This window comes from Tasmannia lanceolata, unplaced genomic scaffold, assembly GCF_043159265.1.
Source record: "Tasmannia lanceolata isolate RefF3 unplaced genomic scaffold, GAP_Taslan_0.1 ptg000016l, whole genome shotgun sequence".
Classification (NCBI taxonomy): domain Eukaryota; kingdom Viridiplantae; phylum Streptophyta; class Magnoliopsida; order Canellales; family Winteraceae; genus Tasmannia; species Tasmannia lanceolata.
Window position 1 is genome coordinate 13,320,038 of NW_027518693.1, and position 21,517 is coordinate 13,341,554.

Below are 21,517 nucleotides of genomic sequence, written 5' to 3' on the forward strand. Positions count from 1 at the left end.
TGTTTGGATTGCAAGAAATTTCTGGAAAATCTTCGAAAAGAATTTTTTCCTTTTTCCAAAATTTCTTTCTTTTGCTCTGTTTGCTTGCATAGGAAAAAAGAGACTTCAACCACGGCGGTTCAATTTTCATTTACAGGGACCTTTTAATTTATAATGATACCATTTACCTCTAAATTGTGGAAACAAAAAGAAATCATGGAAATAAAATTCTTCAAGAATGGTTTTCCTCCAATCCAAACAGGACCAAAGTGGTTGAAACTGGGAAAATGTTTTCCTTTCCACCACTTTCCTACCAACCAAAGAGGCCCAACAGTTGGGAGCTTCTCTGTCACAATTATTTCTTTCCCAAATTAGATAGGAAAACATATAAAAGCCTCACCAACAATCGCAATGTAATTTCTAGAGACTCAAAAGGATGACATTTCTATTTTGGGTTTGCACATTCTTCTGCAAGGGGAGCTATAATCTGCAGAGATATTTAAAAAAAAAAAGGATAAAATGGAAATGGATATAAACAAGAAAGGTATAGCATTTTCCATTTCAAAAAAAGAAAGGTATAGCATTTTGTGTATCGAATCACAAAACCGAGTCTCTCTCAAATGAGCTTGCTCCCTCTTTTCTGTACAACACCCCCCCCCCCCCCCCCCCCCCCCAACCCCCAAAAAAAAAAAAAAAAAAACAAGTGGTTGATGACTTCAATTTTTTGACCAAGAATCTGTACATGTTGCAAAACAAAGAGATGTTAGAATATACTCAGGCCTCAAGTCCTTGGCTTGAGGGTTTCTCATCATCGGCCAATTTCCTCCTTCGCTTGTAGAATTTCAAAGAGTTGCTACCAACGTCGCTCATATCTTTCCTTTCATAAGTAAGCTTAACCAAGCACTCTTTGCGGCTACTCGTCTTGTTGCGGTTGTAGCATAGCCCTCGAAACTTGCATCTGATATCAGTCGTTTGTTTCACCTGCTGATAAATGTGCAAATTAGCAATCTCCCGAGTCCAAACTAACAACAACAGCCCTCATGGTATGGTATAGCTTCCACAGTTAAGAAGAAGAAAAGGTGATACCACAACAGTCGGAGGAGCCATCTCGAGCAAACCACAAACATTGCTGTCCTCGCCTGCACCAACACTGGCAATGCCATGATGTTCAGTAAGTGGACTACCAAGGATAATATTGATCATTAACATTAAGGTCAATCATACAGGTACTTAAAACAAGAAACGAGAGCATACTGTATTGACAGTTGATCCATCATTTCACTTTTGTGCTTGATTTGTTCAGTTTCTTGACTAAGCAAGTCAACGCCCAAACAACAATTACTGGTCAAAGATGAATGGGCAGTAATCTCCTTTCCTGTACCAGCTTCACCATGCAAAGGATATGGCATGACAACCTCAGGGAACAATGCTTTAAGAGGCTCCAATGTTTGGCATACTTCGGGAATGATACTGGAGCTGACACAGTCCATTGCTTCAACATTGCTTTTAATGAATCTATCTCGGACTTTACCTTTATTTCCTGCAAAATCGCATCAATTACTGAACATAGATGAATTTACCAAGTGAAATGAAACGCCAAACATGTAACAGATAATGAAGCGCTTCACTAGTTATAATGTGAAACTTGTATTGCGTGTACCTCTTGATTCAATTGCTTTTCTTGTAGACTGTATCAGGAGTTTCTGACATACTGTGGCATCCGGAAAATCCAGACGGGTGTAGTCCAAAAACTGCAACCTCTCAGAAATGTTCATCTTAGTAAACCCAAAGGATGTAGTCCATGTCTCCAGCAGCTGAGGGACTGCAGGCAACAGCAGCCTCTCCACTCCTAAATCCGAAAGCAACTGGGTAAAAACAACGAACGAAACGATATTGTTAGCGAGCATCCTATCAGCTAATGTTCAGTTTTGCATGTATTGATATACCATAGTACTTCATTGTTTTGGATAAATGTACACTTGACTCTTAACTAATCATAGATATACATCATAGTAAAAGGGCAACTTATTAGAAACAGATGAGTACCCAAAACAGCCTCTCATCTGACTTCAACTCCTATGCCACTAGTCAAAAAATTGAATCAAAGTTTAAAATATAAAAAATACAAATAAAAAAGGATAAGTTAAATTTATTTGATTCATGCATGTATTGCTCACGTAATAACCATGAACTCTTTTTTTTTTTTTTTGAAAGATTACAAATTTTATTATTATTAAATCGCAATCGGGACCAAAAGTCCCATCCTGCTTTACAGAATATTAACAAGTAGCGACCCAAGCATACCCGAGTCAATTCGAAGTACAGAAAATAGCCTAACCTACTACTCCCTTTCTTTCCACCACCTTTTGTCTTTACAACTCCCATAACGATTTTATGCCGTTACATATGTATCCTTACCAGTAAAACAGCTTTTCTGATGTAGGTGGCCGCGGAAGCGCCGTCGGATTCACCGGAAAATGATCGGATCTCCGGTGAAAAATCTCGATTCTTGCTAGGGGATGCAAGAAACCCTAATTTGATTTTAATCTTGCATTAAACAAGATGAAAAATGAGGGAAATGAGAAGAGATTAGAAAATCCTAATCTAAAATTTCACTTCCAAGAAGAAATCACAAAGATAAAAGAGAAGAGAAAAATCTCTCTCTAATTTCTCCCAAGAGAAATCTCTACAATCTCAAATTAAACCAAGAACTAACTACAAATGAGAGTAGAGGGGCTTTATATAGGCAACCCCCTAATACAACTTTAGATTTCCAAAATACCCCTAAATTTAACTAGAATTTCCCAAACTACCCCTACTAGTGTAAAAATGACATCAAAGCACAAGTAAAGCCCCTAAAATCACTAAACTACCACTACACAAAAGAAACACATATACTAATGAGCAAATATGGGCTGATGTAGTGAATGCCAAGGGATGCTCCTGCATCATTTTCTAACATGGATCAAAGTTGCGCCCTAAGCTTCTAAACTTCTAGATCTAGCACAACCCTCCAGGAGGCACTAGTAATTAGGATATCTAGACAAGAAAGTCTAAGCCAAAGACAGAATGTCTCAAGCCATGACCACTGAATATTGTTCTGGGAATAGGTAGATAATTCTCGATGCTATTATACATATTAGCAAACTGGGGTGTTCCTTAAAGGGGTTTGCCATCTACGAATTCTACCAGCGACCTTCCATGCTTAGGATCTTTCGATGGATTCTACCCCCTCCCCTATATTCGTACTTTGAATCGTATCTGATCAAAACAACAGTAATCCTCCCTATAAATTTGAGCCCTCCTCATATGAGAGCTACTACTCATGCTTCTTCCCCACCTTTCTTCCCCGCCTCTTTTTCTCTATTCTCCTTTTCTTCCTTATCTCTTTCCACCATTGCAAGAAACATATCTTTGGTTGCTTCCAAGTTCTCATTATAATTAATCCCAAAAGATCACCCATTGATAAGAAATCAGCAAATTCATTTGGGACTGGTGCTTCACTCAATAATTCTTCTGGATTACCCTCAACCCACGTTTCCTTACCTTTGGAGATCCCACCAAGCCTTTGAGGTTCCTCCGAGATATGATCTTCTTCCTGCCCTATAGAGTCCGGGGTAGGATCCCTCTGAAACCTGTTGATCTACAGGTCCCTGATCACAAAGCTTCTTCCCTACTCCCACAGACATCGACGAGTGCGCCTTTCCCTTTCTAGTACTTTGCTAAACATCGGGAGCTCAAGGAGGGGAAGGTGCAATTCCATATCACTCGTCGATTCAGAGTGATTAAGATCGATCCTAGCAGAGCTAGAAGAAGTTCTCCTTAGCTTAGCCCAACGTTCCTTCCTAGCTAGCTTTTCATTATAACGCAGATCCATCAAAAGCTCAATATCTCCGGCCTCAAAAGAGAATTCCTGGGCACTAGGGGTATCTCCACCCCGACTCGGACCCTTTGCTGACATGGCAGGCGAAGAGATGTTATCAAAATTTCGGAGAAGCTTCTGAGAATCTTCAATAAGTCTCCTCTTTCTGTGATCCTCTTTCCTAAAAATGCCTTTCAATTTTCTTGTGAACGCAGATAGACCACCTCAAGTAACCAGCACCCGAGCTTCCAAAATAGTATTTTTACGCGGTAGGTTACCTTTTCCTTTACGCAAGCGTTGTTCCTTAGGATTTTTACTTCCAAAGTTAAATCTGTTTTTTATTTTTAAGGCTCTTTTCTCCTTAGCTGAATTTAGTATACAGTTGTCAGCGATATCTTTCCAAAGGGCCTTTCCTTTCACGCCTCGAGCTGCGGCATTTAATATTTTCGGAGCTGATTTGCCTACATACTGATCCCTCCTTCCGGACGCAACCGTCACTCTGCTTTCTGACATTTTAGGCGACATGATGGATGCAGGGACAAGCACGGGTTTTTCAAAATTCAAATTTTGGCCCACCAGCGGTACCCTGGCCATATCGCCACCCTCGGGATTAGCGATAGGCACCATTTCCGGTGGGACCGCCCTCGCCGGCGACCGAATAACGAAACTCTGCTCAAGGCCCTCACAAACAACCAAATTATCCTTACTGCTAGACTCCCCCATTGCCGACATCACCTGACTATTAATGTTATCCTCAGTAATCACCTTAACTACCACAGAGTAAATGTTGGATTCAACTCTTAGATTAATGGATGAGGGGATAGACTTCCAAAGTGAAGTTAAGATCAGAGCCGAGGCATAGGTCATACAATGATCATGATTACCCGAAAGTTGAGACTGAATCCTAGCCCAGGTGTTGTCCGAGGGTCAGTTGTCAAAGGCCATACGTGAAGAGGTATGTCATAAAATCAGATCCTAATGGTTCTAGCACCCGTGTTATATGTCGGGAACAAGGGTTGAAGGGCGGAAAGATACCCCCCCTTCCCCCCCAAAGCATCGCCTCCATGCCTAAATATGGCAGTCGCCTGCAACTCTGTCTCAAAGCAAAAGAGGATATCCGCTTGGTTAATGAAGTAAGGCTTTGGCAGAACCTGAATGCCCCAACATTTTTTAGCCCACTCTCACACGTCTTCTAACAACCATGATCCAGTTTTCAAACTCCCAATAAGACATCTCGTAAGACTCTTTTTTTCTCCTCCACCAGAGCAATCGGGACCTCAAGTGCCAAAGGTTCTGCATGAATATCTGCCTGAGAGGGGCCGACTTTAGGCTTCCAGACCATGGTCGAAGCCAGTTTGGTCTTAGGCTCCGAGCATTCTACAAACATCCCGCGAGCCGAAGTTTTTGTATTGACATTTCAAGCACATCCAATCGCTGTCATTGGGGTGCAAGCATCTGTTAGATTCAGTGGGACGACGACCAGGGATTCTTCTGGCCCCGAACTCCAACCGTCTAGCTCTAGTGTCCCTATCCTCGATACTTCCCAGGGACCCCGAGTGGGATCTGGGAGAAGCCCATTGGGGCCGACCCAAGTTACTCCTTGCCCAACCAAACTTAAAGTCCTTCGACAGCAAATGTTGAGTATCCCTAGAGATTCAGAGCCTTCTAAGGCGGGATATCCTGACTCTATAAAGTTAAAAGAGGAAGTATTGTATGATCAAGGTTGGAACCACACGAGCATATAATAGGATCCCCTAGAAATCCAGAGCCAGCATTCGCCGGAGGAAGAATCCGACGGCCTCTAAAAACATCTCTAATAGTCATCCTTCCGTCCTCCCCTCCATATAATAACCATGCACTCTTAACCACTCTTAAACTACACATTGGAAGTAAAGGGAGAGAGAACTAATAGCAAATAGATTTGAAGATTAATAAACGACGAAATAAACAAAAGTTTAACAGGATAAACTGTGGGTGACCATTCTGCTCACTAGTAAATGAAGATAAATAAAAAATGAAATAAACAGCAGGTTAAACTATAGATGATCCACACATACTCTGTAAGGCATAAAAAATGAATAAGAGTCTTCTTTTATTATTGTTAAGCACAGAATATCAAGTTGTAAATACATATTCATGAAATCACCTTCTCTAATTCATCCATAAGAAGGCGGCACATTCCCTGTCGGCGATAATGTACACGAGTACCAACTAGAGGAATTTCAGCCACTTTGTCCCCATATATCCTGGAACAGGAGCATGCCAATACAAAGAGAGCCATGTTTCAGGATACAACAATGATAGGAAAGAACAAAGACACGATATCATGTACAAGGCATCTGGTAAAGCACACCTAACTGTGGCTACAGATATCAGTTCATCCTCCATCTCCAAAAGTATGGTATAGAATCCCCGAAAGTTCAGCCGTTTTAGCTCTGACCTGCATTTAAATGATTCTCAGCACCATGAATAAAGAAACACCACTTAAATGACAGAGAAAACTTAGTTTCAAAGGTAGCCTCTAAAGAGAGAAAAATGGTTTCTTTAGATATTTAACAAAAGAGTTAATCATACAATAGAAAATACTAAGTTGAGATACACGAGCATGGAACAACCACATAAAACCAAAAATAAGGTGGCTTACCAATTTATGTGCCAAGTTGCAAATGAGTTAAGGGAGTCAGGGCACTAGGTATAGGGTGTGTATGGGGAATCCTGGAAGGGTTTGAGAGGACAAGGGATGGCAAGACAAAACTATTGTAGCCTGAGCCTTTTTATAGCATAGTTAGGTTTAAGAGTTTTCAACCTTTCAACCATGATACCCAGATTACTTGTGCAGGCTCGACATAACAAGACCCCGATACTCATACTAGGATACATAATGGACAGTTCTGTTGGTAAGAAAACCATAACATAAATCACTTAAAATTAAATATCATGATTTTTGCTTCTCGGGGCAAATGTATGGATCTAAAACATCATGTGTGATGTTTAATTTTAAGTACTTTTTATATTGCCCAAGAAACCCGACCATCAGGCGATTGATTGATACTGTTAATAGTAACAGGAGGAGGAAGTTAGCGCCTTAACCTAACTGAATATTTTATCACCCATGGATGCATTCTTTTCTGTATTAGATCTTTGAACCACATGTTGACTGTCATATAGTTTCATCATTAGTGAATCAAATTTGTGGTCAAATATTTATTTTCATTACTAGCTATTTAGAGGTAATATGTAATTAAACCTACAACCTTGTGGTTGAGACCATTTCAGCTGCTCCAAATTTGCAGGCTCAACGCTCTACTAACCTTATGTTTGCACCACTCTATATTTTTTACTATTTCTCATGTGCTCTTATAATATAACTCATAGGAAATTGTAACAGCCAATGAAAATGGTTTTAGAAAAAGAAAAGTTGTATCGACCAAAACAAGGCCTGTAAATATCAGCCCCAACTTCATCATCTAATTTAATAAATGAAGGAGGTCCATGCGTCATTTTTTTTGTAAAAAATACCCTAGTTATATGGTCCAATGTGATTTCAATTTTTTGCGACTCAGCTAGTGGTAAAACATCATCATGGTATAACAACCCCCTTGATCCAAGGAAAATTTGTGAATATTTATACTACAATTACCCCAGATTGCAGATAAGACCTACTCACCTACCTTTTCTTCATGATTGGTTCTATTTAAGCCATGATTTACCATTATTGTAGCAGCCACTGGATCGTAATAAATATTTGTTCACTCTTATATTGCTTGTGATTTTTAGGCATCCTAAAATATCTTCTAATCCAACCCGTGCATTGCACAGGTTTTCCCATGTGTGTGTGTATGAGAGCGCACGCGCGCGCGCGTGTGTGTGTGTAAACTAACTTAAATCTTGACAATATAAAAGGCTAAAATTGCTAATAATAAATACAAATAAGCAGAACAGAATGATGCCAAAGATACAAAAAGATAAGACGAGATAAAGGAGGAAATGATATCACAAGGTAAAAGAACAGATTAAGAGAGAGACAAGCTATGTATGAGTGACACACTCAGCATTTTTAGAAGTCACAATAATGTGCAGTGCATGGTTTAGGAGTTATGATTTCTATATCAACTGAAAATTAAGGTCATGATCCTCATTAACCCAACAGAAAGACTCCTTGAAACTAGTCATTATATCGGGTAAAAGCTAAAGAATCAGGTCACGGTGAACTCCTTTTCTCTATTACTATTTGAATGCCACTAATTTTCCTGCATGCATTCTATCATTCAAGCAAATGAAGCCACGTGATAAATCTTATACAATCTAGATATAGAGAAAATGAAAAAGGGACAATGTGACTGAGGTAAATGATTTAAATGCAAAAAACTCTATAACTAAACATAGAAAATTTACCATGTTCGAGAAATGTTATAATGATTAAGATTTCCATTGTGAAAAACAATGGGGACTCACCATTTATTGAAAATAACATCTTTGACAAGATCACTCTTGGTGCGTGGTTCATAAATAGGAGAGAAGCACTCATGTAACACGCTAAGAGCAACCCAGAGCTTGCTATGATGCTCAGATAGGGCCTCAATATCCGGTGCATCAAGATAATGCCTATTTTCTTTATATGATCTTAGAATCGTCCAAGATAAACCCTTTACAAGTGTCGGTTTTGGTTTCCCAAGAAGCTTCTGAAGGCGCACAAATATCTGCAGAAGAAATAGTACATTATCAGAAACCAGCACCGTTTATTATTATTACAATTAATATTACTGTCTATTGAAATTATAGTGGTTGAGTAAATTAAGATAACAAGCTTGTATTATTACATTGACATTACATATGTCTGTAATCCGTGGAAGAAAAACAAATACCAGAGGACACACATAAAAGAAACGTAAAAAACAGGGGCGCAAATGAATAGTTCTCGTGTATAGAGAAAAAGAAAAACTGTTGTTGTTGTTGTTGCGCAGAAAGCAAATATGAAAGACAGGAAGACCTTGAGACTCCAAAAATAGCATCACATGTCTGTACATGTTAACTAGGATAAGCATGTCTGATACTCCACAACCCAACACAAGTAAAATTCCCCTCACAGATAGGGAAAGACAAAGAACTAACGTAGCAGAAAAAATACCTAGGCAACAACCCCACAAGCAGCATAAAACAAGTGTAGATAGAAAACATTTTTAGCATCTATAAGGGAAAATATGCTTCATTTTGTTGACACTCCAATATCCTAAGGATGCATGTGTTTCCCCTCTTTCATTATTTATCTATCCAAAGGTGAGAGCATGATCTGTGCTAGGTAATGGTAATATGAATTATAATGGGTTGATTGTCCCTTACAACCCTGATGTCTAGTCGTTGGCGGCCTTTTGAGTTGATGTCTAAAAGATTGTGAGACATTCTTTCAAAGTTGTTGAGATTCCTATAATCCATACTTCGAATACTAAAATGTCTAGTTTTGCTCTCCATCATTTCTAGGGATTTGCATCTTCTTTGGAACATAAATTGTTTCTGGGGAAGTAACAAACATTTTACAATATATATCTTTAATGCCAAACCAGAGTACCACACTATGCTTGAAAATTGAGTAAGTCAGTGGTATAGTAATGCATCAGTCAAGATCTACTATAATGTCTACATCTTCCTAGGACTATAATGTAGAAATTTAACAATGTCAATATCCAACTCCTATGCTCAAGCAAAGTACCATGCAACTTCTAAAACTTGAAGTGAATCAAATATTGGTTATGTATCATCCAAGTTCAATGCCTGATGCACAGTCTTACACTTGCAGTGAAGATCGAAATGCACCATCTTCTCGTACGAAGCATGGACAGCTTCCTTATATTTAATTGATGAACTTCAAACTATATCTCAAATAGAGAAGTAAGGAATATGATCCCGAGAGAAACGGTGACAAAGTTATACAGCATCAGTTGAGTGATTCATATGACCACCAAACTAGGGTATCCACTTGATATCTTTGACACCTGACATGTATACCATACAAATTGCTTCAATAGGAAGATGATATAGAATGTCAAGGCCTTCAAATTGGGTCAATCAAGTAAAAGGAAATCAATGTTGGGATTGATGAGTCCATGCTAGAAACTCCAGAAATTTTGTCCTGAGAATGAAGGGGTGATAAATGATACGGGTTCATTAGTTAAATGAATCGATCTCAATAGGATCCTATTACATCATCATCTTAGAAGGAAATCCCCATCTCAACCTTTCTCTCTATAACTAGAAAGCAATAGTAGCCCTCATGTTCTCTCAATCTATATTATGATCACGTCCCATAGGTAAGATACCATTATGGATTTGTTGTGCAACAAAAAATAGAATAGGTTATTATTTGCCTCATGTGCACTCAATATTGATGATATTATTGAGGAGGTTGAGGAAGACAAAGTGGTGCAAGTTATCACAAAAAATAATTCTAGTTATGTTAGTGCGAGGAAGATTGATGAAGAGAAAAAATATCTTGGACTAAATGCACCGCTCACTGTATAAATTTGATGTTGAAGAGATCACCAATTGAAAGTGCACGTGGTGATGATGAAGAAGGCTAGGGAAATAACTAAGTTTATTTATGGCATCCATGGGTTCTTAGCTTAATGAGAACCCATACAAAGAATCATACTCTTCACCTAGGTGCAACACGCTTTGCCACTACCTATCTTACATTATAGAGTTTTTACAAGCAGAAGCAGCCTATGATTGCACTATTTCATGAGGCATTCCTTAACAGTGTTTATGTCAAAAAGGTTTGAGGGCATAAATCAATGTGGTATTGTGCTATTGATCGATTATTTTGGCCACATGTCGCTTTTTGTATTAAGAATGCATTGCAATTAGTAAGTGTGCTCAAAGAGAGATTATGAGGGCTTCTATGGGGTTTATTTATGAGCCAGTGGATTCAGCAAAGGAGAAGATCACACATAACTATGGCAATAAGAAAAGAAAATATGGTTCTATATGCAGAAAAATAGAAAATAGATAAAAGATGGATTCGATAGTTACAATGTCCTCTGCATGTAGACGATTATTACTTAACCCCCCAACTCTGATATGAAGATACGTTTTATAGATAGGATGCATGCGGAGGATTCTGCAGATCCTATCAATGTCGATGTCTTCCTCGATCCCTATGAAGAAGGGGAGATTTTGGTTCTCGAATGACAATTGAGACCAGAAAGAAGTGCTCTCTAGGCAGTATTAACATATTTAGTTATTTAATTTGACGTGTTCTTTATTATTTATTATTTATTAATATCTGAACGTTTGGGTTAAAGAAACCAAAAGATGGTGAGTTTGTTGTGAAAGTTTAAGCCTCACATATAGCGCTTCAGGAGGGACTATACTCTGGATGTAGTAAGTTCATTTTTTAGTTGAAGACTAATAATTTATTGTTGTGATTTGTGATTAAGATTTATAAATTTAGAATCATGTCAACAATAACTGCATAAGAAAAGAGGAATCAACTAGAGCACGCAAAATTAAATGATCTAGTTTATGTCATGCATAACATCAAGGGAAAAAAGAAGTATGAGGAGGAACATTGGTCTAATCTTGATCGGTTCTATTGATTCCGACAATGAGTGGTTTGTTGAAAAAGAAGAGCCTCTTCTCCCTGATGATCCTAGTTGGCTAAATGATAGTCAAATGGTGTTCGATGTCACAGCTATCCAGTCTATTCATGTTGCCTCGGCTGATGTACCACTTCCACATTGTCATGGTCAATTGGGAAGTATTTTGGATCTACTTCTTAGTCTAATAGTAAAAAGGGTAGTGCTTCTCAAAGTATTATACTTTCTTTTTTAATGAAAAGTGACAAATATATATTATAACTCAAACGAGAATTACAGAAGTTAGGGACCAGCAGTCCCTTACATATTTACAACATCAGGGATCCTGGGGATCATCACTCGGCCATAAGCAAAGCCAAAAAAATCCTTAACACTTTAGCATCATCCCATTCATCAAGTTACATCCTTCGAAAACTATAACCATTTGAACAAAATACCTCTATACCACTACCCCTGAAAAAACCTTGGAATTGTCAAAACCTGAACTACCTACTATTGGAAAGCTCCCCTTAAGTTGAGCATTTCTGTAAGTCCGACAGAAGCCTAACAATCTCATATGTGAAAACCTCCTCATCGAGACTGATAGCCGAGAGCTCCTCATCAGTTGGTTTCTGTTCTTCAGATGCCCTTTTCCGATTGATCATATAGCCTTCAATCTCTGAATTCCCGACGCTTTATCTCCTTCCCACCGAAGAAGCCTCAAGTTCTTTTCATCCACCGGCACCTTAGTAAAGAAAGGATGCTTATGCATGGGTGAATGAGTTTCTTTAATGTTGCGTGACCCAGTCATGCTAAAAAATACTTCCGGCCTTCTATTAGCCGCCTCGTTGAATAGCTTCCATTGTCTCTTCAAGAAGTCCCTAATGCCTTCTCTCAGTGTGGCAATAGTTTAGAAGCTAATTCTTCATTGTAAACCATAGCTTTTATCCTGCTTAACGATTGCTCCATCTCGATTAAATCCACAGACCATTTCCTCTTCCGACCCATTACCAGAGAACTCGAGAAGGAAGGTCGAGCAATGGATGTATCGTTGAAGTTTTCCATCTGGTATTCTAGTGTGTTTTCTTTTCCTCTACTCTTACTATTTAGAAGGAAAGCGAAGAGGCGAGGAAGGTGGCTTTTCCTATTTTGGTGATACACCGCCTCAGGATGACAACTAACCAAGGACCAGGTGTCCAACCTCACACTCGATATGGCGTGCAAAGATCTCTTTCTACCATAATTAGGCATTAATGGCGCCGTAGTACTCATTGCCATCCATCCCAATACAAATAGACATTTTTGACTTCCCCTGATATATATTAAAACCCCAAAAATTGAATTCTTTAATCAAAACTTTTAAAATACTTTAGGTGCTTGTTTCAAAGCAGATATCCCAATCACTCCTTTCATTAAATAAGAACACTCATTCCTCCATTTAGCAGCATCACTACGGTACCAATGTCAGGATAAAAGTGAATATAACCTTCCTCGATGCTATCCCTCTTCAAGCACCCTTAAAATGCTATAAGCCTTTAGGCTTGGGATACTCCTTCATCCACAAGCGGCACATACCTTGGGTAGCAGAGGAGCTCCAGCCCTTCATCCACAACCATAACTCCCAGTGTTTACCTTTTTAACCTCCAGCCCTTTTGAAGTGAGCTTTGTGGGAACATCCACTTTTTTCATGGATAATTTTCCACAAGGGTACCCCCCATAATGGCCGGACATTTCCGCTTTGAATCTTTGCTTCCCTGGAAAACCAGATTTCACCTTTCGAGATCTGGACTTTGACCCTAGAAATGCCACAGGCAAAGATAGTCCAGAAGTCTCAGGCCTTTCGTAGGCTTCACAAATCTACCCCTCCGGGTCAAGGTACGTGTGAAACTAGCACGCCTAGCACACCTAGGAGCTTGTTTAGGATGACTCCCCTTCATCCCGAAACCTTTCTTAGTAGGCCCCGATAAAGTGGGAAAGGGCATTCTTGTCTAGGATGATTACTTGGTAATCCCAAGGCACTGTTGTCAATCAGAGAAAAAAACAGAGAGGGGGGAGGATCTTTACCCTGAGAACGGTCTGGGATGGCTAGTATAGAAGTGACAATTTCTAGTTCTCTTTTCTTTTTTGGAATGGCTAGTATACTTTCTAGTTCTATAGATTCAATATACTAGTTCAGATTTTGGCTTTGAAGTGACAATTTATAATAATTCAACACATTAATGCAAGTAAAGGTAAGGTCGTATCACATGTGCATGTTACCATAGATGAAGAGAAGTATGATGCTCAAGGTGATGATAAGGAGGGTGGAGATGATGAGGACATTCATTAGACGGATGACGAGAATGTGGACGATTGAGAATGAAAACCTAAACTCTTTAGGAGCATGACACTTTCTCATATGTGCTTTTTATGTGTAATGTGGAATTGCAATGTCAACTTGTTAACATGTTGATGGGGGCCATCATAGGGCATATTTTAATTTTTAAGAGTGTTTTGGGTGTCTTTTAAGTCCTTTATGTTATAGTAGGGGTATTAGAGTATTTTTACATCAAAACAACTAAAATGCTTTGAGTTATGTATGTTTTAAAGAGGTACCACATGTGTATTATGGGATTTTAAGTAGGAAGCAAGCAAGAGGGTATTTTGGTTTAAAAGTTGTTAGGTTTTTTTACGGTTTTAGAACTTTCTAGTTGTCTTCTTCCTCCTTATATATTGTAAGCCTTAGGTCACTTTTAAAGAGTGATGCTATGTTATGCTATGGATGAATGAATGAAATGATGTGAAGTTTCTTCCTCATCTGTGGATGCGATGTCTACTCTTGCAAAGGTACGATGCCTTGACCTTCCCTAAGGTGCGATGCCTAGGAACCCCTTGGTGTGATGCCTTTGATTTTGGTTGGTGAGATTCTGACCTTGCTATTTATCTCTTTCATGTTTCTTTTTTCTAGTTTTTCCCATAAATCACCTTCCCGGGAACCAGAAAACCTCTCTTGCATTATTTTTCGCTCATCTTCTACACAAAACCCCTTAAATATCCATTAAAGAAAATTCAACCAGGGAAACATCAATCAAATCCATCCCTATCCCGTGTCTCTCTCGTTTTGTACCAAACCTCATTTTACACCTTCCTGGCATCCTTCGAAAACCTCCCGGCATATGTTTGCGCCACTCTAAACCCCACTTTAAACCTAGTAGAATTTTTTTTTTCCAATCTCATAATATATTTTAGAAATCAAAACCTAATTTTTACACATCCTTTTCACCCCCGGTGTGTCCCTTCACATCAGATTTGGAATCGGAAAGAAATATTAATTCACTATTTGATCGTCCTGCATCAGTTTGGTATCAGAGCTTAGGGTGGAAACATGTCGTTTAGATGCACTGATAGTTGAATTGTTGGAAGGCTTAAATGCCAAATTTGACGAGTTGTTATCCCCACTCGGATTGCATGGGTCATATTTACCAAGGTTTTCAAGCTCATCCTCTAGCCGTAGAGACTTCGCAGATTGCACAGAGTCTGGAGATCGTGTCGGAACAATGTTCCTTTGTTGATACCTTCTTTGGAGAGCACGAATTAGAACTATAGACAAGAGCCATAATCGTCATACAAAGCTGGCTCCGACAGAAGTTAGTTCAGGAAATTATATGAGAATCAAGAGAGCAACAACTGTCATACAACATGCCTGGAAGAGGAAAGTCGTTCGACGTAGTCTGCAGCAGACTTAGATTACACCAAGAAAGTCATTGATCGTAATGTCTGGACCCTTGCCAAATTTTTACAACTTAGGATACACAAGTAAGAGCCTGCAGACTTAAGGTAGCAAATGAACCAAGCTTCTTTTCGCATAAGTTTCACGAAACACGGAGTACATCGAAGGTGCACCTTATGATTATATTCTGTGAAGCACGGGTGCTTCAAAATGGCTAAAGTACCCGTATCGGGTGCGTATCCGACACGGGTGCACTCGGGTGCGTCCCGGGTGCGTGTCGGGTGCGCACCCGATTAAAAAAAAAAATCTAATTTTACGGTCGGGTGCGGGTCGGGTGCAGTTGGGGTGCGCACCCCGACGCACCCGACACGTTTTTAAGTGTTTTTTAGAAAAAACAAAAACAAAAGCCTGCCAATAGCAATTTTTTTTTTTTTGGGGGGGGGGGGGGTTTAAGTTATATAAAAGGGTTTTATTAAAACTCAAAACCCAAACTCACGAACTCTCTCCCTCACCCTCTCTGTCTGCAACTCTCTCTCTCTCTCTCTCTCTCTCTCTCTCTCTCTCTCTCTCTCTCTGCAACTCTCCGTGAGAGAGATCTCTCGGCCCGGGCTTCTCTCATTTTCTCCTCTCCCTCTCGGTTTCTCCTCTCTCTCCCTGCAACTACTACCGCCGCCACCGTCGGTCGTCGGAGCCCTAACCTAACCCTACAAAGGTACTCTCTCTCTACTTCTCTCCTCTTTGTATTTCTCTCTACTCTCTTTTTTTTATTATTATCTCTACTCTCTTTCTCTCTCTCTTTTATTTTTATTTGTGATTTGCCCTAAAAAATAGCCTAAAGCCCTAACCAATTGTGAGTCACATAAAAATCAATTTGGAGCTCACAATCGGTTGGCATAATCTTAAAATGGATTGTGATTTTGAAGCCTTAAACTGATTTTCAGTTTGGAGGTCACAATTGGGAATTTGGGATTTAGGGCTTCGGGGCCTAAAGCCCTAAATCCCAAATTTCCAATTGTGAGCTTTCAGGCCATGTTAATTTGAGATTTTGACATTCAATTGGGAGCCCTTTAGGGCTCAATTAGAGGGGTTAGGTCATTAGGGCTGTAGCCTTTAGCCGTTTACCCTTTAGGGCTTTAGCCTTTAGCCCTTTACCCTTTAGGGCTTTAGCCTTTAGCCCTTTACCCTTTAGGGCCATGTTAATTTAAGATTGTGAGTTGTGACAATCGATTGGGAGCCCAAAACTGATTTTAGGAGTAAAAAATTATGTTTAATTTTGACCTCCAAAATCCGTTTTGGGCTCAATTAGAGGGGTTAGGTCGTTAGGGCTTTAGCCTTTACCCTTTAGGGCCATGTTAATTTAAGATTGTGACAATCGATTGGGAGCCCAAAACTGATTTTAGGAATCAAAAATTATGTTTAATTTTGACCCCCAAAATCCGTTTTGGGCTCAATTAGAGGCCTTTACCCTTTAGGGCCATGTTAATTTAAGATTGTGACAATCGATTGGGAGCCCAAAACTGATTTTAGGAGTCAAAAATTATGTTTAATTTTGACCCCCAAAATCTGTTTTGGGCTCAATTAGAGGCATTTACCCTTTAGGGCCATGTTAATTTAAGATTGTGACAATCGATTGGGAGCCCAAAACTGATTTTAGGAGTCAAAAATTATGTTTAATTTTGACTCCCAAAACTAAATTTGTGTTTGTTCTTTTAATAGAATGTCTTCATCCGGGGCTAGTAGCGCCGCCCAAGCCACAAATGCACCACCTTCTACTTCTACTGATGAAGACCTCTCGAAGCCCTTATGGAGGTATGCCACTAGATTTGATAAAGATCCTAAGGGTGGAGGGAATGTGAGATGGGAAGGTAATTTTTGTCATAAGAGTTGGAATAGCTCCTACACAAGGGTTAGAGCGCACTTGTTGAAGGTATCAGGACAAGGAATCGGAGCGTGTCCTAAGGTGAAAGCAAATGACCTACTCGGAATGCAAAGGTTGGAGGAAGAATGCAAGGAGGCTATGAAGCAAAATGCTCCCAAGAGAATGCCATTGCCGCCATCATCAAGTAGTGGATCATTGAGTTGCCCAAGTAGTATGTTTGTCCCTCCAAGTTTTGATCTAAAGAGGAGGAAGACAAGTGGTCCAAGTGGAAGTATGAGTGCTATTGAAAAGGCATTTAACATGGCGGCCCGCGATCAAGTACATGGCGAGATTGCTCGGATGTTTTACTCCGGTGGCTTGCCATTTCACCGAGCAAGGAACCCACACTATGCGAGTTCATACTCTTGTGCGGCCAACAATCAAATTTCCGGTTATTTGACTCCGGGGTACAACTTGCTAAGAACGACTCTACTACAAAAAGAGAGGGCAAATGTTGATAGGTTGTTGCAACCCCTTAGAGAGACATGGAAGGATAAAGGGGTGAGCATTGTTAGTGATGGATGGAGTGACTCACAAAGGCGGCCTCTCATTAACTTTATGGCGGTAACCGAGGGTAGGCCTATGTTTCTCAATGCGGTAGATTGTTCGGGGGAGACAAAGGACAAAATTTTCATTGCCAACTTGTTGAAGGAGGTAATTATGGAAGTTGGGCATAAAAATGTTGTCCAAGTAATTACCAACAACGCCGCAAATTGCAAGGCGGCCGGGCAACTTATTGAGGCACAGTTTCCTTCCATCTTTTGGACCCCATGTGTGGTGCACACCCTCGACCTTGCTTTGAAGAACATATGTGCGGCGAAGAATGTGGAAGCAAATCAAGTTACATATGACGAATGCAGTTAGATAACGGGTGTTTCGGGAGATGCTAGCATCATTAAGAATTTCATAATGAATCATTCCATGAGACTAGCCAAATTCAACGAGTTCAACACTTTGAAGTTGCTTGCCGTGGCGGAGACTCGATTTGCGAGTGTTATTGTTATGCTTAAGAGATTGAAACTCTTAAAGCAAGGTCTTCAAGCAATGGTTATTAGCGACAAATGGACTTGTTATAGGGAGGATGACATGGGAAAATCGAGGTTTGTAAAAGAGAAGGTGTTAGATGACGTATGGTGGGATTCTATCGACTACATACTCGCATTTACATCCCCCATCTAAGACATGCTTAGAGACTGTGACACGGATACGCCTTGCCTTCACTTGGTTTATGATTTGTGGGATACCATGATAGAGAAAGTAAGGACGGCAATATATAGGAAGGAAGGAAAGAGGAAAGAAGAGGAGTCCAAATTTTTTGACGTGGTGCACGAGATTCTTGTTGCTCGTTGGAACAAGAGCAACACTCCACTTCATTGCTTGGCTCATTCATTGAATCCAAGGTTAGGTGACTTTAAATTTATTTGGATTATTAGTTATTTATGTTTATTTCTAAGTTCTAACTTTTGACTTGAAATTTGAAGCTAAATTAGTTTTTTCTTTCTTAAAGGTATTATAGTGAGCAATGGCTTAGTGAAGATTCAAGTCGGGTGCCTCCACATAAGGATGCAGAAATTTATACTGAGAGGATGAAGTGCTTCAAGAGGTACTTCACCAATTCCTCGGACCGCACAAGAGCTAATGTGGAGTTCGCGCAATTCTCCATGAAGTCCGGATTATTCAATGATGTTGATTCCATCAATGAACGGTTCACTATCAAGCCTCATGAGTGGTGGGCCATCCATGGTACATGTGCCCCTATGCTTCAAAGCATAGCTTTGAAGATTCTTATGCAACCTTCATCGTCATCTTGTGCAGAGAGGAATTGGAGCACTTACTCTTTTGTGCATTCTCTCAAGAGGAACAAGATGACTCCACAACGAATTGAAAATTTGGTTTTCGTTCATAGCAATCTTCGGCTTCTCTCAAGACAAACTCCACAATATAAGCAAGGAGAGACAAAGATGTGGGACATAGGTGGAGATACATTTGATTCCTTCGAGGATGTAGGAGTACTTGAAGTTGCTAGTCTTTCTTTGGATGAGCCGGAGTTGGAGTCCATTGTTTTTACCGACGATGTAGAGGACGATGTTGTCGATATTGGAGCTGAAACCTGAAGCGACTGACTTCTAGGATTGATGATGCATTGATGCTTTATGTTATTTTGGTGCTTTATGTTATTTTGGTGTTTTAATGATGAACTTAATCACGTATGAAATGAAGAGTAATATTAGAATTTTCCATTTTGGTGAATGGTGATGTTATTGTTATTTGAGTGCTTTCCTATTTTTTTTTAAAAAAATTAATAAAAATTATTATTATATTCAACGCACCCGCACCCAAGTTTTTTGGAAAATCACGTACCCGCATACCCGTGTCGTGTCGCACCCGCACCCGTGCTTCATAGATTATATTACTTCGAATCAACGAAATAATTGCCCAAAGCTATGATTACATTGGAAGTACCTCGTTCGCTGGAAAGGACAGCCATATGCGGCACGTGCGAGGATTTCAGTTGAAGAACTCTTACTCATCATGCCAATCATTTTATTCGATAAGGTCGAATCTTTTCAAGCGGGGGAGAATGATGGGGACCATCGTAGGGCCATATTTTAATTTTTAAGTGTGTTTTAGGTGTCTTTTAAGTCTTTTATGTTATAGAAGGGGTATTAGAGTATTTTTACATCAAAACAACTTAATTTCTTTGAGTTATGTAAGTTTTAAAGAGGTCCCACATGTGTATTATGAGATTTTAAGTAGGAAGCAAGCAAGAGGGTATTTTGGTCTAAAAGATGTTAGGTTTATTTAGGGTTTTAGAACTTTCTAGTTGTCTTCTTCCTCCTTATATATTGTAAGCCTTAGGTCACTTTTAAAGAATGATGCTATGTTATGCTATAGATGAATGAATGAAATGATGTGAAGTTTTTTCCTCTTCTGTGGATGCGATGTCTACTCTTGCAAAGGTACGATGTCTTTACCTTCCCTAAGGTGCAATGCCTAAGAACCCCTTAGTGTGATGCCTTGGATTTTGGTTTGTGAGATTCCGACCTTGCTATTTATCTCTTTTATGTTTCTTTTTTCTAGTTTTTCCCATAAATCCCTTCCCGGGAACCCGAAAACCTCTCTTGCATTATTTTTCGCTCATCTTCTACACAAAACCCCTAAAATATCCATTAAAAAAAATTTCAACCGTAGAAACATCATTCAAATCCATCCCTATCCCGCGTCTCTCGTTTTGTCCCAAAACTCAATTTACACCTTCCCGGCATCCTTCGTAAGCTTCCCGGCATGCTTCGAAAACCTCCCGGCATATGTCCGCGCCACTCTAAACCTACCATAAACCTAGTAGAAATAATTTTGTAATCTCATAACATATTTTAGGAATCAAAACCCAATTTTTAATCATCATTTTCACCCTGGTGGACCCATCCTGCATCATATTTGGAATCGGAGAGAAATATTAGTTCACTATTCTGCATCACATGTATGATTTGGTTGGTAATTATTTGGCATAATCGTGGCTGTTAAGTCATTAACTGATATAATTAATGTGTTGTATCCCATATCTCCTTAGCAGTAGATAAGAAATACATGATCTTTGACACTTGTGCCTCCATGGAATTTGGGAGCCAAGACATTATCAACAAATTATTAGATTCCTAGTCAAAATACTTCAGATCTTCTAGATAAGGATGTGTAATGGAGCCATTGATTTGGGGGCAAACGCCTACGAAAAGATCGCTTGGATTTACGAAAGGGTCGATTGGATTTATCCATATTCGAATTGTTTTGTTCCGAAGCAAAGATACCCACAGGGACACCCCAACTTATGTTTACCTCCAATAAACAACTTGACAGCCCTCGACCACCATCGAAAATTCATACCACTCAACCGAGTAATAGCGATATGTCATCCAAGATTTTCTACGTGGCCGGAACTGAATATCACGCTATCTGATGACCTAGTGGTCACTTGTGATGATAGTTCTTCGACCATGAGATGCTCACCAATACCAAACAGTAAAAGGGCACTAGTAATCAGCAGAGTGAAGCAATTAGAGCACTGTAATTGCTTCAACCGGCGCGCTATTCTTCACAGAACAGTTCACAAACACACGGCAAAACACCACACTACAACACTGCACTAGTAACCTATTAAAGTATAAGAGCTTAAATAACGCCTTCTCCAACAGCTTAAGCTTTTGGAGAAGTTGGTAAGTTAACACGGTATCAGAGCAAATACCAGGTTCAAACCTCCTTGATAGCAAAAATCCACAATCAATGGCAAAACCCAAAAAGAGGAGCCACACGTGAGGGGGAGTTGAGTATAAAAGATTAAATAAAACCTTCTCCAACAGCTTAAGCTTTTGGAGTAACTGTTGTTTCACATGGTATCAAAGCCAAAGGTCTCGAGTTCAAACCTCCCGGATAGCAAAAATCCACATGCGATGGTCGGACCAAAGTGGGACCACATGTGCCAC

The 21,517-nt window shown here is 39.6% G+C and overlaps 1 protein-coding gene across 3 annotated transcripts in view; it reads right to left on the reverse strand.

Annotated features, from left to right (window-relative positions):
• Window positions 1-661: 661 nt before the first annotated feature.
• LOC143848055 (PHD finger transcription factor) overlaps window positions 662-21,517 on the reverse strand; it is a 39,816-nt gene continuing 18,960 nt past the window's right edge. Inside the window, exons 5-11 of one of the 3 annotated variants that reach the window (XM_077356842.1) lie at window positions 8,297-8,541; window positions 6,195-6,281; window positions 5,988-6,087; window positions 1,640-1,844; window positions 1,234-1,519; window positions 1,066-1,129; window positions 662-960 (exon numbers count right to left, since the gene is read on the reverse strand). In XM_077356842.1, the coding sequence (XP_077212957.1) occupies window positions 754-960; window positions 1,066-1,129; window positions 1,234-1,519; window positions 1,640-1,844; window positions 5,988-6,087; window positions 6,195-6,281; window positions 8,297-8,541 (1,194 nt within the window). In that variant the 3' untranslated portion in view covers window positions 662-753. Of the gene's footprint in view, window positions 964-1,065; window positions 1,130-1,233; window positions 1,520-1,638; window positions 1,845-5,987; window positions 6,088-6,194; window positions 6,282-8,296; window positions 8,542-21,517 lie in introns of those variants that run through there. The other 2 variants (XM_077356840.1, XR_013235296.1) reach the window with 2 other exon arrangements.